This window comes from Patagioenas fasciata, chromosome 33 (genome assembly GCF_037038585.1).
Source record: "Patagioenas fasciata isolate bPatFas1 chromosome 33, bPatFas1.hap1, whole genome shotgun sequence".
Classification (NCBI taxonomy): Eukaryota; Metazoa; Chordata; class Aves; order Columbiformes; family Columbidae; genus Patagioenas; species Patagioenas fasciata.
This window is the reverse complement of record NC_092552.1, coordinates 416,427-435,271: the sequence shown is the minus strand read 5'-3', so window position 1 is coordinate 435,271 and position 18,845 is coordinate 416,427. Positions and strand designations below refer to the sequence as shown.

At 60.1% G+C, this 18,845-nt stretch overlaps 2 protein-coding genes across 2 annotated transcripts; one reads left to right on the top strand and one right to left on the bottom strand.

The window, feature by feature from the left end:
- Nucleotides 1–668: 668 nt before the first annotated feature.
- On the bottom strand, nucleotides 669–1,974 carry MRPS12 (mitochondrial ribosomal protein S12). Its single transcript, XM_065859452.1, has 3 exons — nucleotides 1,944–1,974; nucleotides 1,759–1,840; nucleotides 669–1,108 (listed from the first exon to the last, which is right to left on the bottom strand). Exons 2-3 carry the CDS (start codon nucleotides 1,805–1,807, stop codon nucleotides 717–719), a joined length of 441 nt encoding a protein of 146 aa, XP_065715524.1. The 5' UTR covers nucleotides 1,808–1,840; nucleotides 1,944–1,974; the 3' UTR covers nucleotides 669–716.
- A 321-nt stretch (nucleotides 1,975–2,295) lies between these two features.
- PAK4 (p21 (RAC1) activated kinase 4) lies at nucleotides 2,296–18,328 on the top strand. The gene is made up of 9 exons (XM_065859451.2): nucleotides 2,296–2,415; nucleotides 3,662–3,725; nucleotides 7,041–7,256; nucleotides 12,336–12,704; nucleotides 15,144–15,277; nucleotides 16,095–16,221; nucleotides 16,311–16,436; nucleotides 17,809–17,943; nucleotides 18,031–18,328. Exons 3-9 carry the CDS (start codon nucleotides 7,053–7,055, stop codon nucleotides 18,184–18,186), a joined length of 1,251 nt encoding a protein of 416 aa, XP_065715523.1. The 5' UTR covers nucleotides 2,296–2,415; nucleotides 3,662–3,725; nucleotides 7,041–7,052; the 3' UTR covers nucleotides 18,187–18,328.
- The last annotated feature ends 517 nt before the right edge of the window (nucleotides 18,329–18,845 follow it).

The following is an 18,845-nucleotide window of genomic DNA, read 5'->3' as shown; positions in this document are numbered from 1 at the left end:
CAGGTTCTGGCCACGCCTCCCCAATGTCCCCAGGTTCCCCCCAGGTTCTTTCCCAGTGCCTTCAAACCCTTTTCCAGTCCCTAGGTTCCCCCGACCCCTTCCCAGTGCCCCCCAGTGTCCCCAGTTCTTTCCCAGTGTCCCCAGGCTCTTTCCCAGTGCTCCCCAGTGTCCCTAGAACCCCCCAATGCCCCTTCCCAATGTCCCCAGGTTTCCCCCAGAGCCCCCAGACCCTTTTCAAATGTCCCCAAGTTCCCCCCGACTGCTTCCCAGTGCCAACCAGTGACCCCAGAGCCCCTTCCCAATGTCCTCAGGTTCCCCCGACCCCTTCCCAGTGCCCCCCAGTGACCCCAGAGCCCCTTCCCAATGTCCTCAGGTTCCCCCGACCCCTTCCCAGTGTCCCCAGTTCCCCTCCAGACCCCTTCCCAATGTCCCCAGGTTCCCCCAACCCCTTCCCAGTGCCCTCCGGTGTCCCCAGTTCTTTCCCAGTGCCCCCCAGTGTTCCCAGGTTCTTCCCCAGTACCCCCAGGCCCCTTCCCAATGTCCCCAGGTTCTGTCCCAGTGTCCCCGGACCCCCCCAACTCCCCTTCCCTACATCCCCAGGTCCTTTCCTAGCGCCCCCAGACCCTTCCCCAGCGCCCCCAGTCCTCCCAGTTCCACTCCACGCCACATCCCGCACACCAACAGCCTTTAATGGTTCACGGGGACCCCATCCCAGCTCACTTGTCCTTCTTCTGCACGTGGGCGCAGTCGAACTTGCCCCGCACGACCGTGACCTTGACCCCGGGCAGGTCCTGGGTGCGCCCGCCCTGCACCAGCACCGCGTGGTGCTCCTGCAGGTTGTGGCCCTCGCCGGGGACGAAGGCCACGATCTGGCGGCCGGTGCTGAGCCGCACGCGCACGCACTTGCGGTTGGCGGAGTTCGGCTTCTTGGGCTTGCGGATCAGGTTCTTCAGCACCACCCCCTTGATCTGGGGGCGCCCCTGCAAGGGGCCCAGTTTCTTGGGGGGGGGGCTGGGGCGGCCCTGCCGGTGCAGCTGGTTCAAGGTGGCCATGGTGGCCGCAAGTGGGGGGGACAGGGGGTTCCACAGAGCGGGGGGCGACCTGGGAGCTGGGGGGAGAAAGAGAGGGGGGTCAGGGGGAACCAGGGGGAATTGGGGGGTCAAGAGGTCCTGGGGGGTCCTGGGGGGAATTGGGTGGGGGGGTCAGGGGGCTCAGGGGGAATTGGGGGAGGGGGGTGGTCAGGGGGTCCTGGGGGGAATTGGGGGGGGGGGGGTGGTCAGGGGGTCCTGAGGGGAAATGGGGGGGGTTGGGGTGCCCAGGGGGAATTTGGGGGCTTGAGGGGTCCTGGGGGGAATTGAGGGGGATCAAGGGATCCCAGGGAAATTTGGGGCTTGAGGGGTCCTGGGGGGCTCAAGGGGTCCTGGAGGGAATTGAGGGGGATCAAGGGGTCCCAGGGAAATTTGGGGGCTTGAAGGGTCCTGGAGGAAACTGGGGGGGGTCAGGGGCTCCCAGGGAAATTTGGGGGCTTGAGGGGTCCTGGGGGGCTCAGGGGGTCCTGGAGGGAATTGGGGGAAGGTCGAGGGGTCCGGAGGGGCCAGGGGGTCCCGAGGGGAACTGAGAGGGGATCAGGGGGCGTCAGCGGTCATGGGGGGGGGGTCAGGGGGTCCCGGGGGAGTTCAGGGGGGTCAGGGGGTCCCGGGGGAGTTCAGGGGGTCCCCGGGGGGCTCCGCGGGGCCGGGGCGGGGGGGGCACACGCACCGCAGGCGCGCAGCGAGGCCGCGGCCCTGAGCACAGCGCGGAGCGGCATCGGACGGGCCCGGAGCGCGGACACCGGCGGGGCCTGAGGAGGGAACGCCCGGTTAACGTCGCCCTGGGGGGCGGCAGCCGCTCCCCGGCCCGTCCTGCGGCGGAGACCGGCGGGACGGCGGCAGCGCCGCGCTCACCTCACACCGCCGCCATGCTGCCTCGCTCTGATTGGACAGCGGCAACGCCAATCAACCCTATCCGCCCTGTGATTGGCAGCACTCGCCTTTAGTCCCTCCCTGCCCGCCATCGCGCTCCGACGGGTGCGCGGCCCCGCCCTCCCTGCCCGAGGCCACGCCTTCCCGCTCTAGACCACGCCCACCACACCAAAGCCACGCCTTCAGAGAGAAAACCCCGCCCACCACTCTCAAATCCACGCCTTCCTATGGGAAACCACGCCCACCACTCTCAAAGCCACGCCTTCCCCCGAAGAGCACGCCCTCCAATCGGCAGGCACGCCCTCAAAGCCCCGCCCATTGGGGCGGTGCCTGTTGCCCGGGCAACGCGGGCGGGGCGAGTGCCCGGATGCGGCTCGATCGCAACATGGCGGCGGGCGAGTGATTGTGGGCGGGGGGGAGCGGGAAAAGCAACGATTTGGGCCCTTTGTGAGGGGTGAGCGGGGGCTGGGGGGTCCGGGGGGACAGGGGGAATGGGGGGGGGGTTTGGGGACACGGGGGGGTAGTTTGGGGCGGGGGGGGGCGAAGTTTGGGGGCCTGGGGGGAGATGGGGCCTAAGGGAAAAGGGGGAGCCTGGGGGGGTGAGTGAGGGGTTAAACCGGGAGTTAATTGAGGGTTAAAGCGCCTGGAAAACGAGGGGGAATCGGGCAATTCGGAGCCCCCGCGAGGTTCGGGTGGTGAAGGGTTTCGGGAAATGGGGGGGGAGTTGGTTAATTAGTTGGTTAATTGGTTGTGTTTAATTGTGGTGGCGTGGAGGAGGAGTTGGAGTGAGGAGAATCGTGGGGGGCTGCGAAAGGAGGGGGGATGGGGCAGAAATGGGGTGAAAATGAGGTGGAAATGGGGCAAAAATGGGGAAATAGTGGGGTGGGAATGGGGCAAAAGGGGGAAATAGTGGGGTGGAAATGGGGCAAAAAGGGGGGGAAATAGTGGGGTGAAAATGGGGCAAAAAGGGAGGGAATAATGGGGTGGAAATGGGGCAAAAAGGGGGGGAAATAGTGGGGTGAAAATGGGGCAAAAAGGGGGGGAAATAGTGGGGTGGAAATGGGGCAAAAAAGGGGGGAAATAGTGGGGTGGAAATGGGGCAAAAAGGGGGGGAAATAGTGGGGTGGAAATGGGGTGGAAAAAGGGGGAATAATGGGGTGAAAATGGGGCAAAGGTCGGGGAATAATGGGGTGGAAATGGGGTGGAAAAGGGGGAATAATGGGGTGAAAATGGGGCAAAGGTCGGGGAATAGTGGGGTGGAAATGGGGTGGAAAAGGGGGAATAATGGGGTGAAAATGGGGCAAAGGTCGGGGAATAATGGGGTGGAAATGGGGCAAAAAGGGGGAAATAGTGGGGTAGAAATGGGGGAAATAGTGGGGTAGAAATGGGGCAAAAATGGAGTAGAAATGGGGTAAATGTAGGGAAATAATGGGGTGAAAATGGGGCAAAACCAGGGTGGAAATGAGGCAAAAATGGGGTGAAAATGGAGCAAAAATGGGGTGAAAATGGAGCGAAAATGGGACAGAAAGGGGAAGAGAACGGAGCCGTCCTGGGGCACAAATGGGGCAGAAATAGGGAAATAATGGGGTGGAAATGCAGCAAAAATGGGGTGAAAATGGGGTGAAAAGGTGGAGCGAGGGGGGTGCCCATGTCTCCCCCCCCCCGGTGCCGCTCGCCCCCATTTGGGCTGTTTTGGGCAGCTCCGTGACCCCCCCCTCAGCACCAGTCAGGATGTGCGGCTGAGCCGGCGCCTCCGCGCCCAAGGTAGGAACCAAAACCCCCTTTTCCACCCCTTTTCGGGTCCGTTCGGCTGGAAATTGGGCCACAATTAATATCCTGGCTGTTAATTAATTTGCTTTAATGATGATTTTTAATTAACATCCTCACCTCATGCAGTTTTAACCCAAACCCCCCCAGTTTCCAACAATCCGGGGCCGTTTCCCGCTGGGTTTTCGGGCCGTTCTGCTAACGAGGATTTTTCTCTATTAACGAGTTACTTTCGCTAACGAGGGCGCGATCGTGCGCACGCCGCTCCTCCTGTTCCTGTTGATGGGGCTGGGGGTAATTAAAGGTTGGACTTAATTAGGGTTTTTGCCCCATTTCTGTCCCATTTCTGCCCCAGTTTTGCTCCATTTTCCCCTCATTTCCTCCCCGTTTCCGCCCCGGTTTTGCTCCATTTTTTCCCCATTTCCACCCTGGTTTTGCTCCATTTCCCCCTCATTTCCTCCCCGTTTCCTCCCTGGTTTTGCCCCATTTTTATCCCATTTCTGACCCAGTTTTGCTCCATTTCCACCCCACTTCCCCCCCCCAGGTTCCTGCCCCACTTCCCCCCCCCCAGGTTCCTGCCCCACTTCCCCCCCCCCAGGTTCCTGCCCCACTTCCCCCCCCCAGGTTCCTGCCCCACTTCCCCCCCCCCCCAGGTTCCTGCCCCACTTCCCCCCCCAGGTTCCTGCCCCACTTCCCCCCCACTTCCCCCTCATTTCCCCCCCGTTCTTGCCCCATTTCCCCCCATTTATCGCAGCCCCACCGCGAGTCTCTTCCCTCCAACTTTTCCCAATTAAACACCATTAATCACCCATTCCCCCCTGCCATTTCCCCCCCATCATGGCGTCCTGTTAACCCCCCATTCCCAATTAACCCCCATTCCCAATTAACCCCCATTCCCAATTAACCCCCATTCCCAATTAACCCCCATTCCCAATTAACCCCCATTCCCAATTAACCCCTAATTAGCTGCCGGTGGAACCCGTTGGACGCCGTCCCCGTTTCCTCCTCCTCCTCAGGGCTGCAGATCCGGCCGGGCCAGTTCCACCAGTCCCAAAATAGCCCCAAAAACCCCCAAAACCCCCAAATCCCAGGTGTGACCCCAACGTGGGAACCCCCCCGACCCCCAGGTGGGGTCACCGGGCTCCCATTTGCCCAAAAATCCCCTTTTTCGCCCCATTTTGGGGCTCATTTCAGCGCCGAGTTTGGATTTGTGGAACGCACCAAGGGGCAAAATTGGGGGTTCGGGACCATCGGGACGCAGCGATTTGGGGCGAATTGGGCAAGATTTGGGCTTGGAGCTGCCGATTTAATGAGCTTTTGGCTTTCTGTGCGTTAATTAACGTGGAGAATTAATTATAGGGGTGCGGGGGGGGTGGGTTTGGAGCCTCTTGTTCCTCCGCACCCCAAATCGCTGATTTTCAGGTAGGAAAAGGGGGTTTGGGGGGTGCTGTGCTCCCCGTGGGGTTTGTTTGCTGAGTTCGTTAACGGGTGACTAATTAACACGGCACCTGACCCGGGCTGGGCTGAGGAATGCGCGCCTTAACCCTTCAGCTCCCGCCCCAAAGCCGCGTTTGGGGTAAAACCGGCTGATTTGGGGCATCTTTGCCATCCAGAATCGTGATTTGATGGGTTTAATGTCCCTGGGGGGCTCAGGATAAACCCGGCTCTAAACCTCAAGGGTCTTTCCCATCCGTAATTAGCATTTAATGATCTTAAACCTTCACTTTCCATTGTGTGGTGTCTCCAGGCAGCTCAACTCCACAATAATCCCAGCTCTAAACCTTGAGCGTCTTTTCCAATATAAGTTATGGTTTAATGATCTTTAATCTTTAGGTTCCAGTCTGAGGTGTCTCTGGGGGGCTCAGGATAAACCCAGCACTAAACCTCGAGGGTCTTTCCCACCCATAATTAACGTTTAATGGCTTTAAACCTTCAGGTTCCAGTCCGTGGTGTCTTTGGGGACCTCAACAATAATCCCAGTTCTAAACCTTGAGCATCTTTTCCAACTCGAGTTATGATTTAATGATCTTTAATCTTTGGGTTTTGGTCTGAGGTGTCTCTGGGGGGCTCAGGATAAACCCAGCACTAAACCTCGAGGGTCTTTCCCACCCATAATTAACGTTTAATGACTTTAAACCTTCAGGTTCCAGTCCGTGGTGTCTCGGGAGCTCAAGATAATCCCAGCTCTAAACCTTGAGCATCTTTTCCCATAGAAATTACGATTTAATGGTTTTAAATCCTCAGGTGCCGGGATGCACAATAATCCCAGCCTTAAACCTCGAGCACCTTTTCCATCCCAAATTAAGCCGTGAAGACTCTCAATCCCCATTCACCGGGATGCGGTGACTCCATGAACCCCCCCTTAGTTTCCCTGCCTCCCCAAAGCCCCAAACTCACCTTTGTGTCCCTTTCTGTCCCCTCCCCAAGTCTTTCAAGCTCCTTCTCTCCATGGAGCTCAATGATAATCCCAGTTCTAAACCTTGAGGGGTTTTCCATCCTGGATTATAATCCAATGGTTTTAATGTCTCTGGGGCGCTCGGCGTTGATCCCAGCACTAAACCTTGAGCATCTTTCCCAATACAAATTAAGATTTAATGATCTTAAACCTTCAGGTTCCAGTCCATGGTGTCTTTGGGGACCTCAACAATAATCCCAGTTCTAAACCTTGAGCGTCTTTTCCAATATAAGCTATGATTTAATGATCTTAAATCTTTAGGTTCCAGTCTGAGGTGTCTCTGGGGGGCTCAGGATAAACCCAGCACTAAACCTCGAGGGTCTTTCCCATCCATAATTAACGTTTAATGATCTTAAACCTTCAGGTTCCAATCTGTGGTGTCTCCAGGCAGCTCAACTCAACATTGATCCCAGTTCTAAACCTTGAGCATCTTTTCCAATATAAGCTATGATTTAATGGTCTTAAATCTTTGGGTTTTGGTCTGAGGTGTCTCTGGGGGGCTCAGGATAAACCCAGCACTAAACCTCGAGGGTCTTTCCCATCCATAATTAACGTTTAATGACTTTAAGCCTTCAGGTTCCAGTCCGTGGTGTCTCGGGAGCTCAAGATAATCCCAGCTCTAAACCTTGAGCATCTTTTCCCATAGAAATTACGATTTAATGGTTTTAAATCCTCAGGTGCCGGGATGCACAATAATCCCAGCCTTAAACCTCGAGCACCTTTTCCATCCCAAATTAAGCCGTGAAGACTCTCAATCCCCATTCACCGGGATGCGGTGACTCCATGAACCCCCCCCTTAGTTTCCCCCCCTCCCCAAAGCCCCAAACTCACCCCGTTGTCCCTTTCTGTCCCCTCAGCTGCTCCTCAGCATGTTCGGCAAGAAGAAGAAGCGGCTGGAGATCTCGGCGCCGTCCAACTTCGAGCACCGCGTGCACACCGGGTTCGACGCGGCCGAGCAGCGCTTCACCGGGCTGCCGCGGCAGTGGCAGGGGCTGCTCGAGGAGTCGGCCCGGCGCCCCAAGCCGCTCGTGGACCCCGCCTGCGTCACCAGCATCCGCAACGCGGCCCCCAAGGTGGGACGTGGGGGGTTTGGGGGGCAACAGGGGGCTTTGGGGGGACAACAGGGGCTTTGGGGTTCGGGGGCTGCCGGAGGAGTCGGTCAGAGCCCCAGGTCCCTGGTGGACCCAGCGTGCAGCACCAGGATCCGCAATGCGGCCCCCAAGGTGGGACATGGGGGGTTTGGGGGGCAACAGGGGGTTTGGGGGGACAACAGGGGCTTTGGGGTTCAGGGGCTACTGGAGGAGTCGGTGAGAGCCCCAGGTCCCTGGTGGACCCAGCGTGCAGCACCTGGGGCCAGAAAGGTGAGAAAAGGGGGAACTAGGGGGGAAATGGGGGTTTGGGGGGACAACAGGGGCTTTGGGGTTCGGGGGCTGCTGGAGGAGTCGGTGAGAGCCCCAGGTCCCTGGTGGACCCAGCGTGCAGCACCAGGATCCGCAATGCGGCCCCCAAGGTGGGACGTGGGGGAAAATGGGGAGACATGGGGGGACAACAGGGGGTTTGGGGGGACAACAGGGGCTTTGGGGTTCGGGGGCTGCTGGAGGAGTCGGTGAGAGCCCCAGGTCCCTGGTGGACCCAGCGTGCAGCACCAGGATCCGCAATGCGGCCCCCAAGGTGGGACATGGGGGGTTTGGGGGGCAACAGGGGGTTTGGGGGGACAACAGGGGGTTTGGGGTTCAGGGGCTGCTCGAGGAGTCGGCCAGGCGCCCCAAGCCGCTCGTGGACCCCGCCTGCGTCACCAGCATCCGCAACGCGGCCCCCAAGGTGGGACGTGGGGGACAACGGGGGCTTTGGGGGGACAACAGGGGCTTTGGGGGGACAACAGGGGCTTTGGGGTTCGGGGGCTGCTGGAGGAGTCGGTCAGAGCCCCAGGTCCCTGGTGGACCCAGCGTGCAGCACCAGGATCCGCAATGCGGCCCCCAAGGTGGGACATGGGGGGTTTGGGGGGACAACGGGGGGTTTGGGGGGACAACAGGGGGTTTGGGGGGACAACAGGGGCTTTGGGGTTCAGGGGCTACTGGAGGAGTCGGTGAGAGCCCCAGGTCCCTGGTGGACCCAGCGTGCAGCACCAGGATCCGCAATGCGGCCCCCAAGGTGGGACATGGGGGACAACAGGGGGTTTGGGGGGACAACAGGGGCTTTGGGGTTCAGGGGCTGCTCGAGGAGTCGGCCCGGCGCCCCAAGCCGCTCGTGGACCCCGCCTGCGTCACCAGCATCCGCAACGCGGCCCCCAAGGTGGGACGTGGGGGACAACGGGGGCTTTGGGGGGACAACAGGGGGTTTGGGGGGACAACAGGGGGTTTGGGGTTCAGGGGCTGCTGGAGGAGTCGGTGAGAGCCCCAGGTCCCTGGTGGACCCAGCGTGCAGCACCAGGATCCGCAATGCGGCCCCCAAGGTGGGACATGGGGGGTTTGGGGGGACAACAGGGGCTTTGGGGTTCAGGGGCTGCTGGAGGAGTCGGTGAGAGCCCCAGGTCCCTGGTGGACCCAGCGTGCAGCACCTGGGGCCAGAAAGGTGAGAAATGGGGGGAACTAGGGGGGAAATGGGGTTTTGGGGTTCAGGGGCTGCTGGAGGAGTCGGCCGAGCGCCCCAAGCTGCGCGGGGGTGGTGGTGGGGGGGTGATCCCCGATGTTCCCTCCCCAGAATCAGCTGGGGGGGTCCCGTGTCCCCTGTTCCCCCCATCCCATTGCCATTGGTTTATTTGATTTTTCCCTTTTTTTTTTTGTTTCTGTCATGTTTCCCCCCCCCACATTGTTCCCCCCCCATTGTTCGCATTTCGCCCCCGTTTCCCCCCCGTTGTTCCCATCCCATTTCCCCCCCATTGGTTCCCCCCCATCATTCCCATCCCATTTCCCCCGTCATTGTTCCCATCCCGTTTCCTCCCCCGTTTCCTCCCCATCATTCCCATCCCGTCCCCCCCCCGCATTGGTTCCCCCCCCCCATTGGTTCTTCTTCCCACCCCTTCCCCCCCCCCATTGGTTGTCCCCTTCCCCCCCCCCCCATTGGTTGTCCCCTCCCCCCCCCCCCCCCCATTGGTTGTCCCCTTCCCCCCCCCCCCATTGGTTGTCCCCTTCCCCCCCCCCCCCATTGGTTGTCCCCTTCCCCCCCCCCCCCCCCCCATTGGTTGTCCCCTTCCCCCCCCCCCCCCCCCCCCATTGGTTGTCCCCTTCCCCCCCCCCCCCCATTGGTTGTCCCCTTCCCCCCCCCCCCCATTGGTTGTCCCCTTCCCCCCCCCCCCCATTGGTTGTCCCCTTCCCCCCCCCCCCCCCCCCCCCATTGGTTGTCCCCTTCCCCCCCCCCCATTGGTTCTCCCCTTCCCCCCCCCCCATTGGTTCTCCCCTTCCCCCCCCCCCATTGGTTCTCCCCTTCCCCCCCCCCCCCCATTGGTTCTCCCCGTCCCCCCCCGCATTGGTGCTCCCATTCCCCCCCCACATTGGTTCTCCCCTTCCACCCCCCCCATTGGTTCTCCCCCCCCCCCCCATTGGTTCCCATCCCATTCCCCCCCCATTCCCCCCCCATTCCTCCCCCCCTTTTCCCCCCCATTCCCATCCTGTTTCCCCCTGTTGTTCCCATCCCATTCCCTCCCCTGTTTCCCCATTTCCCCCCACCATTCCCCCCCTCCCATTCCCCCCCCATTGTTCCCCCCCCCATTCCCCCCCCCATTGTTCCCCCCCCCATTCCCCCCCATTGTTCCCCCCCCCCATTGTTCCCCCCCCATTGTTCCCCCCCCCATTGTTCCCCCCCCCATTGTTCCCCCCCCCATTGTTCCCCCCCCCCATTGTTCCCCCCCCCATTGTTCCCCCCCCCATTGTTCCCCCCCCCATTGTTCCCCCCCCCATTGTTCCCCCCCCCCATTGTTCCCCCCCCATTGTTCCCCCCCCCATTGTTCCCCCCCCCATTGTTCCCCCCCCCATTGTTCCCCCCCCATTGTTCCCCCCCCATTGTTCCCCCCCAGACCATCGTTCGGGGCGCCCAGGCCCCCCCGGCGGGCTCTCTGAGCTGGCTGCTGGAGGAGCTGGAGCACATGTGCGTGTCCCGCTCCAACTCCCTGCGCCGCCACGGCCCCCCCAGCCCCCCCCCGCCCCGCAACGGCCTCCCCGCCCCCCCCGCCCAGGGCGGGCCGCGGCGCCCCCCCCCCCGACAAGCGCCCCAAGTCGTCCTACGGGGCCGTGGACGCCGCCGGCCCCCCCGCCACCGCCCCCCCGACCCGGGACAAGCGCCCCCTGTCCGGCCCCGAGAGCGAGGGGGGGGCGAAGACGGCGCCGGGACGGCCCTTCCACACCTACCCCCGCAGCGAGCCCCCCCCCGCCCGCCACGGGGGCGCGCAGGTAACCGGGAGCGCGGCCGGAACGCCGGGAACGCCAAAGAACACCGCCAAAAAGGGCGGCTTTTTGGTGCCCGTTTTTGCCCATTAAGTGCGGCTTAACGGGCAAAAAACTGCGGCTTAATGGGCCAAAAAGTGCGGCTTAATGGACAAACAACACCACCAAAAAGTGCGGCTTAATGGGCCAAAAAGTGCGGCTTGATGGGCAAAAAACACCACCAGAAAGTGCGGCTTAATGGGCAAAAGCGGGCACCAAAAAGCGCGGCTTAATGGGCAAAAACGGGCACCAAAAAGTGCGGCTTAATGGGCAAAAAACACCACCAAAAAGTGCAGCTTAATGGGCCAAAAAGCGCGGCTTAATGGGCAAAAAACACCACCAGAAAGTGCGGCTTAATGGGCAAAAACGGGCACCAAAAAGTGCGGCTTAATGGGCAAAAACAGGCACCAAAAAGTGCGGCTTAATGGGCCAGGAAGTGCGGCTTAATGGGCAAAAACAGCCACCAAAAAGTGCAGCTTAATGGGCAAAAACGGGCACCAAGAAGTGCGGCTTAATGGGCAAAAACAGGCACCAAAAAGCGCGGCTTAATGGGCAAAAACGGGCGCCAAAAAGCGCGGCTTAATGGGCAAAAAACACCACCAAAAAGTGTGGCTTAATGGGCCAAAAACCACGGCTTAATGGCCAAAAAACCCCACCAAAAGCTGTGGCTTAATGGGCAAAAACTGCGGCCTAACGAGCTTTTCCTCCCTGCAATCCACTTCCTGAGGAGCTTTTCCTCTCCAAAATCAACTTCCTAACGATCTCCACCAGTTAAAACGGGAGCTTTTCCTCCCATAAACCACTTCCTAATGAGCTTTTCCTCTCCAAAACCACTTCCTAACGACCTTTTCCTCCCCAAAATCCACTTCCTAATGATCTCCACCAATTAAAACCGGAGCTTTTCCTCTCCAAAATCCACTTCCTAATAATCTTCGCCAGTTAAAACCGGAGCTTTTCCTCCCCAAAACCACTTCTTAATGAGCTTTTCTCCCCCAAATCCTCTTCCTAACGAGCTCTGCCAATTAAAACTGGAGTTTTCCTCCCCAAAAACCAGGTCCTAGCGACCTTTTCCTCCCCAAAACCACTTCCTAATGAGCTTTTCCTCCCACAAATCCTCTTCCTAATGAGCTTTTCCTCCCCAAAACCGCTTCCTAATGACCTTTTCGTCCCCAAACCACTTCCTAACGAGCTTTTCCTCCCATAAACCGCTTCCTAACGACCTTTTCCTCCCATAAACCGCTTCCTAACGACCTTTTCCTCCCCAAAACCTCTTCCTAACAAGCTTTTCCTCCCCAAAATCCACTTTCTAACAATCTCCACAAATCAAAACTGGACCTTTTCCTCCCCAAAATCCACTTCCTAACGACCTTTTCCTCCCCAAAACCGCTTCCTTACGACCTTTTCCTCCCCAAAACCACTTCCTAACGACCTTTTCCTCCCATAAACCTCTTCCTAACGACCTTTTCCTCCCCAAAACCGCTTCCTAACGACCTTTTCCTCCCCAAAACCGCTTCCTAACGACCTTTTCCTCCCCTAAACCTCTTCCTAACGACCTTTTCCTCCCATAAACCTCTTCCTAACGACCTTTTCCTCCCCAAACCCACTTCCTAACGACCTTTTCCCCCCAAACCACTTCCCATCTCTCTCCTCCACCCCGCCCCCTCCCCACCATTTCCGGGTCCGCCCCCCACTTCCTTCCCCTCACCCCCTTTTTCTCTCTCCCCCATTTCCCAGGCTGAGCCGCGAGCGCCGGATCCTCCCCCCAACGGCCCCGCCCCCTCGGCGCCCCCTTCCCGCTCCGCCCCGCGCCCCAAAAACCCGGAGCCGGCCCCCCCGGAGCCGCCCCCCAGCGCGGCCGCCCCGGCGCGGGCCCGTTCGCCGCAGCGCGAGCCGCAGCGCGTGTCGCACGAGCAGTTCCGCGCCGCGCTGCAGCTGGTGGTGGATCCCGGAGACCCCCGCGCCTACCTGGACAACTTCATCAAGATCGGCGAGGGCTCCACCGGCGTGGTGTGCATCGCCACGGTGAAGAGCTCCGGCAAGCTGGTGGCCGTCAAGAAGATGGACCTGCGCAAGCAGCAGCGCCGGGAGCTGCTCTTCAACGAGGTGGGCGGGGATGGAGGGGGGGCCCTGGTGGGTGCTGATTGGTGGGTGGCCGGGAGGTGGATCATCTTGACCACCCCAATGACCACCCCAGTGACCATCTTGGTCGTCCCGATGACCATCTTGACCATCCCAGTGATCCTCCCTATGACCATCCCAACGATCATCTTGGCTATCCCGATGACCATCCCGGTGACCACCTTGACCATCCCGGTGACCACCTTGACCATCCCGGTGACCACCTTGACCATCCTAATGACCATCCCAATGACCATCTTGGCCATCCCAATGACCATCTTGACCATCCCAGTGATCCTCCCTATGACCATCCCAACGATCATCTTGACCATCCCGATGACCATCCCGGTGACCACCTTGACCATCCCGATGGCCATCCCAATGACCATCTTGGCCATCCCAATGACCATCTTGACCATCCCGATGACCATCTTGGTTGTCCCAATGATCATCCCAATGACCACCCCGACGACCATCTTGATCATCCCAATGGCCATCCCAACGATCATCTTGGTCATCCCAATGACCATCTTGGTTGTCCCGATGACCATCCCGATGACCATCCCGATGACCATCCCGATGACCATCCCGATGACCATCTTGATCATCCCAATGACCATCCCGATGACCATCCCAATGACCATCTTGACCATCCGAATGGCCATCCCAGTGGCCATCCCAACAATCATCTTGGTCATCCCGATGACCATCTTGATCATCCCAATGACCATCTTGGTTGTCCCAATGATCATCCCAATGACCATCTTGATCATCCCAATGACCATCCCGATGGCCATCCCAATGACCATCTTGACCATCCCAATGACCATCTTGGTTGTCCCAATGATCATCCCAATGACCATCTTGATCATCCCAATGACCATCCCGATGACCATCCCAATGACCATCTTGACCATCCCAATGACCATCTTGACCATCCCAATGACCATCTTGACCATCCGAATGGCCATCCCAGTGGCCATCCCAACAATCATCTTGGTCATCCCGATGACCATCTTGATCATCCCAATGACCATCTTGGTTGTCCCAATGATCATCCCAATGACCATCTTGATCATCCCAATGACCATCCCGATGGCCATCCCAATGACCATCTTGACCATCCCAATGACCATCTTGGTTGTCCCAATGATCATCCCAATGACCATCTTGATCATCCCAATGACCATCCCGATGACCATCCCAATGACCATCTTGACCATCCCAATGACCATCTTGACCATCCCAATGACCATCTTGACCATCCGAATGGCCATCCCAGTGGCCATCCCAACAATCATCTTGGTCATCCCGATGACCATCTTGATCATCCCAATGACCATCTTGGTTGTCCCAATGATCATCCCAATGACCATCTTGATCATCCCAATGACCATCCCGATGGCCATCCCAATGACCATCTTGACCATCCCAATGACCATCTTGGTTGTCCCAATGATCATCCCAATGACCATCTTGATCATCCCAATGACCATCCCGATGACCATCCCAATGACCATCTTGGTTGTCCCAATGATCATCCCAATGACCATCTTGACCATCCCAATGACCATCTTGACCATCCCAATGACCATCTTGACCATCCGAATGGCCATCCCAGTGGCCATCCCAACAATCATCTTGGTCATCCCGATGATCATCTTGATCATCCCATGACCATCTTGACCATCCCGATGACCATCTTGGTTGTCCCAATGAACATCCCGATGACCATCTTGACCATCCCAGTGACCATCCCAGTGACCATCTTGATCATCCCATTGACCGTCTCAGAGACCATCTTGGTCATCCCAATGACCCATCCCAATGACCATCTTGACCATGCCGATGGCCACCCCAGTGACCATCCCAATGACCATCCCAGTGGTCATCTGGACCATCCCAGTGGTCATCTGGACCATCCCAGTGACCATCTTGGTCATCCCAATGACCATTTGGTCGTCCCAATGACCATCCCGATGACCATCCCAATGACCACCCCAGTGACCATCTTGATCACCCCAATGATCATCTTGGTCATCCCAATGATCGCCTTGATAATCCCAATGGCCATCCCAGTGATCATCTTGATCCTCACAATGACCATCCCAATGATCCCAATGGTCATCCCGATGGCCATCCCGATCATCCCAATGGCCATCTCGATCATCCCAATTGTCACTCCAGTGATCACCTCTATAATCTGGTGGTCATCCCAATGACCATCTTGATCATCCCCATGACCATCTCAATCATCCCAATGACCCTCCCCATGCTCTCCGTCTCTTCTGTGTCTCCAGGAAGGGATTCTTGGCTCTGCACCCCAAACCGACCCCCTCTGGTTTGCCGGGGGTGTCACCGCCGCGGGGGTTGGGGGGTGACACCACCGCAGGGCGGGTGACAGCGCCGTGTCCCCAAATCCAGGTGGTGATCATGCGCGACTACCAGCACGAGAACGTGGTGGAGATGTACAACAGCTACCTGGTGGGCGACGAGCTCTGGGTGGTCATGGAGTTCCTGGAGGGCGGCGCCTTGACCGACATCGTCACGCACACCAGGTGGGGCCCCGAGCGTCCCCAGGTGTCCCCGAATGTCCCCCTTGTCCCCAGCCTGGTTTCCCCCATCACGGCCCATTGGGTGGGATTGGGGACGAGTTGAACGTGAGCGTCCCACCGGGTGACATTAGGGATGGGTTAACCCTGAATGTCCCACCAGGTGACACTAGGGATGAGTTCCCCGTGTCCCCCCCATGTCCCCCGCCATCCCCTCCATGTCACCTCACTGCTTTTGGTGCATTTTGGTAGATTTTGGGGTCCCCAGGATGAAGGACCCCCCACAACCTTCTCCACCCCAAGCCCCCAAAACGAGGCGTTTAATGCACCACATCATCCTTTGTTTGAAGTGGGATTTGGGGAGCCCCTCGGGGGTGTCCCCCCCATGTCCCCCCCATGTCCCCTCACTGTTTTGGGGTGGATTTTGGTGTCCCCAACATGAAGGACCCCCCACAACCTTCTCCACCCCAAGCCCCCAAAACAAGGCGTTTAATGCACCACATCATCCTTTGTTTGAAGTGGGATTTGGGGAGCCCCTCGGGGGTGTCCCCCCCATATCCCCCCCATGTCCCCCCCATCCCCCTCCCTGTGTCCCCTCCATGTCCCCCCACGTCCCCTCACTGTTTTGGGGTGGATTTTGGTGTCCCCAGGATGAAGGACCCCCCACGACCTTCTCCACCCCAAGCCCCCAAAACAAGGCGTTTAATGCACAATGTCTTCCATTGTTTCAAGTGGGATTTGGGGAGCCCCTCGGGGGTGTCCCCCCCATGTCCCCGCCATGTCCCCCCGTGTCCCCTGACGTTTTGGGGGGCCGTGTCCCCAGGATGAACGAGGAGCAGATCGCCGCCGTGTGCGCCGCCGTGCTCAAGGCTCTGGCCGTTCTCCATGCCCAGGGCGTCATCCACCGCGACATCAAGAGCGACTCCATCCTGCTCACGCACGACGGGCGGGTGAGCGCCCCCCCAGCCCCCTCCCCACCCCCAAAACGCCCCCCCCGCGCCTTCCGACGCCCCCCGTGGTGCTTCCGGCTCCTTTCCAGGTGAAACTCTCGGATTTCGGGTTCTGCGCCCAAGTGAACAAGGAGGTGCCGCGGCGCAAGTCGCTGGTGGGGACCCCGTACTGGATGGCGCCCGAGCTCATCTCCCGCCTGCCCTACGGCCCCGAGGTGGGCGCGGGAGTGGGGGGCATGGAGGGGGTTTGGGGACATGGAGGGGGTTTGGGGGACATGGGATGGTTTGGGGGGCATGGAGGGGGTTTGGGGGGCATGGAGGGGGTTTGGGGACATGGAGGGGGTTTGGGGGACATGGGATGGGTTTGGGGCACGTGGGATGGTTTAGGGGGCATGGAGGGGGTTTGGGGGGCATGGGGTGGGTTTGGGGGACATGGAGGGGGTTTGGGGGACATGGGATGGTTTGGGGGCGCATGGAGGGAGTTTGGGGGGCATGGGGCGGGTTTGGGGGACATGGGATGGGTTTGGGGGACATGGGATGGTTTGGGGGGCATGGAGGGGGTTTGGGGGGCATGGAGGGGGTTTGGGGGACATGGAGGGGGTTTGGGGACATGGAGGGGATTTGGGGACATGGAGGGGGTTTGGGGGACATGGGGTGGGTTTGGGGACATGGGATGGTTTGGGGGGCATGGAGGGGGTTTGGGGGGTATGGAGGGGGTTTGGGGGACATGGGAGGGATGGGTTTGGGGCACATGGGATGGTTTAGGGGGCATGGAGGGGGTTTGGGGGACATGGAGGGGGTTTGGGGGACATGGGATGGTTTGGGGCGCATGGAAGGAGTTTGGGGGGCATGGGGCGGGTTTGGGGGACATGGGGCGGGTTTGGGGGACATGGAGGGGGTTTGGGGCACATGGGATGGTTTAGGGGGCATGGAGGGGGTTTGGGGGGCATGGGGTGGGTTTGGGGGACATGGAGGGGGTTTGGGGGACATGGGGTGGGTTTGGGGCACATGGGATGGGTTTGGGGGCATGGAGGGGGTTTGGGGGACATGGAAGGGGTTTGGGGGACATGGGGTGGGTTTGGGGCACATGGGATGGGTTTGGGGCACATGGGATGGTTTGGGGCATGTGGGATGGTTTAGGGGGCATGGAGGGGGTTTGGGGGACGTGGGGCAGGTTTGGGGACATGGAGGGGGTTTGGGGGACATGGGGCAGCTCTGGGGCTGGGGGGCGGGTTTGGGGGGCATGGATGGGGTTTGGGGGACATGGGGTGGGTTTGGGGGACATGGGGCAGGTTTGGGGGACATGAAGGGGGTCTGGGGCACATGGGATGGTTTAGGGGTACATGGGATAGTTTGGGGCATATGGGGCAGGTTTGGGGCACATGGGGCGGCTCTGGGCCTGGGGGGCAGGTTTGGGGGGCGTGGGGCGGGTTTGGGGGGCATGGCATGGTTTGGGGTACATGGAATGGGTTCATGGGACATGGGGCAGGTTTGGGGTACATAGGATGGGTTTGGGGGGCATGGGGCATCTTTGGGGTCCCCCGGTGCATCTTTGGGGTCGCGGGTGCCCCCCATTTCCCCCCCCAGGTGGACATCTGGTCTCTGGGGGTGATGGTGATCGAGATGGTGGATGGGGAGCCCCCTTATTTCAACGAGCCCCCCCTCAAAGCCATGAAAATGATCCGCGACAACCTGCCCCCCAAGCTGAAAAACGCACACAAGGTACGAGCCGGGGACGCTTGGGGGACACTTGGGGGACACCTGGGGGACACTTGGGGGCGGCCCTGACCCCCCCGCCCTCCCCCCCAGGTGTCCCCGTCGCTCAGGGGGTTCCTGGAGCGGATGCTGGTGCGGGACCCCGGGCAGAGGGCGACGGCGCCCGAGCTGCTGCGCCACCCCTTCCTGGGCAAGGCCGCCCCCCCCGCCGCCATCGTCCCCCTCATGCGCCAGCACCGCCTGCGCTGAGGGGACCCCCCCGGGACGGCGGGGACCCCCCGGACGTTGGGGACATCCCGGCTATCGGGGACACCCATGGACTTTGGGGACCACCTGGCTGCTGCTGTCCAGCTCCACACTGGGGTCCCCCCTGGTGTCCCCATCAATGAGGGGCGACATGGGACACCCCCCCCAGATATTGGGGACCCCCTGGACATCGGGGACCCCCCATGGACTTTGAGGACCCCCTGGCTGCTGCTGTCCAGCTCCACACTGGGGTCCCCACCAGTGTCCCCATCAATGCGGGGGGACACGGGACCCCCCCTCTGGACATTGGGGACCCCCCATGGGCTTTGGGGCCCCCCCATGGACTTTGGGGACCACCTGGCTGCTGCTGTCCAGCTCCACACTGGGGTCCCCCCCCAGTGTCCCCATCACACACCCACAATGGGGGGGACATCGGGGACCCCCCCCAGGACATCGGGGACCCCCCTGGGACATCGGGGACCCCCCTGGATTTTGGGGACCCTCCCATGGACTTTGGGGACCACCTGGCTGCTGCTGTCCAGCCCCACACTGGAGTCCCCCCCAGTGTCCCCATCACACACCCACAATGGGGGGGGACATGGGGACACCCCCCCTGGACATTGGGGGACCCCCGGCTGCTGTTGTCCCCATCCTGGTGTCCC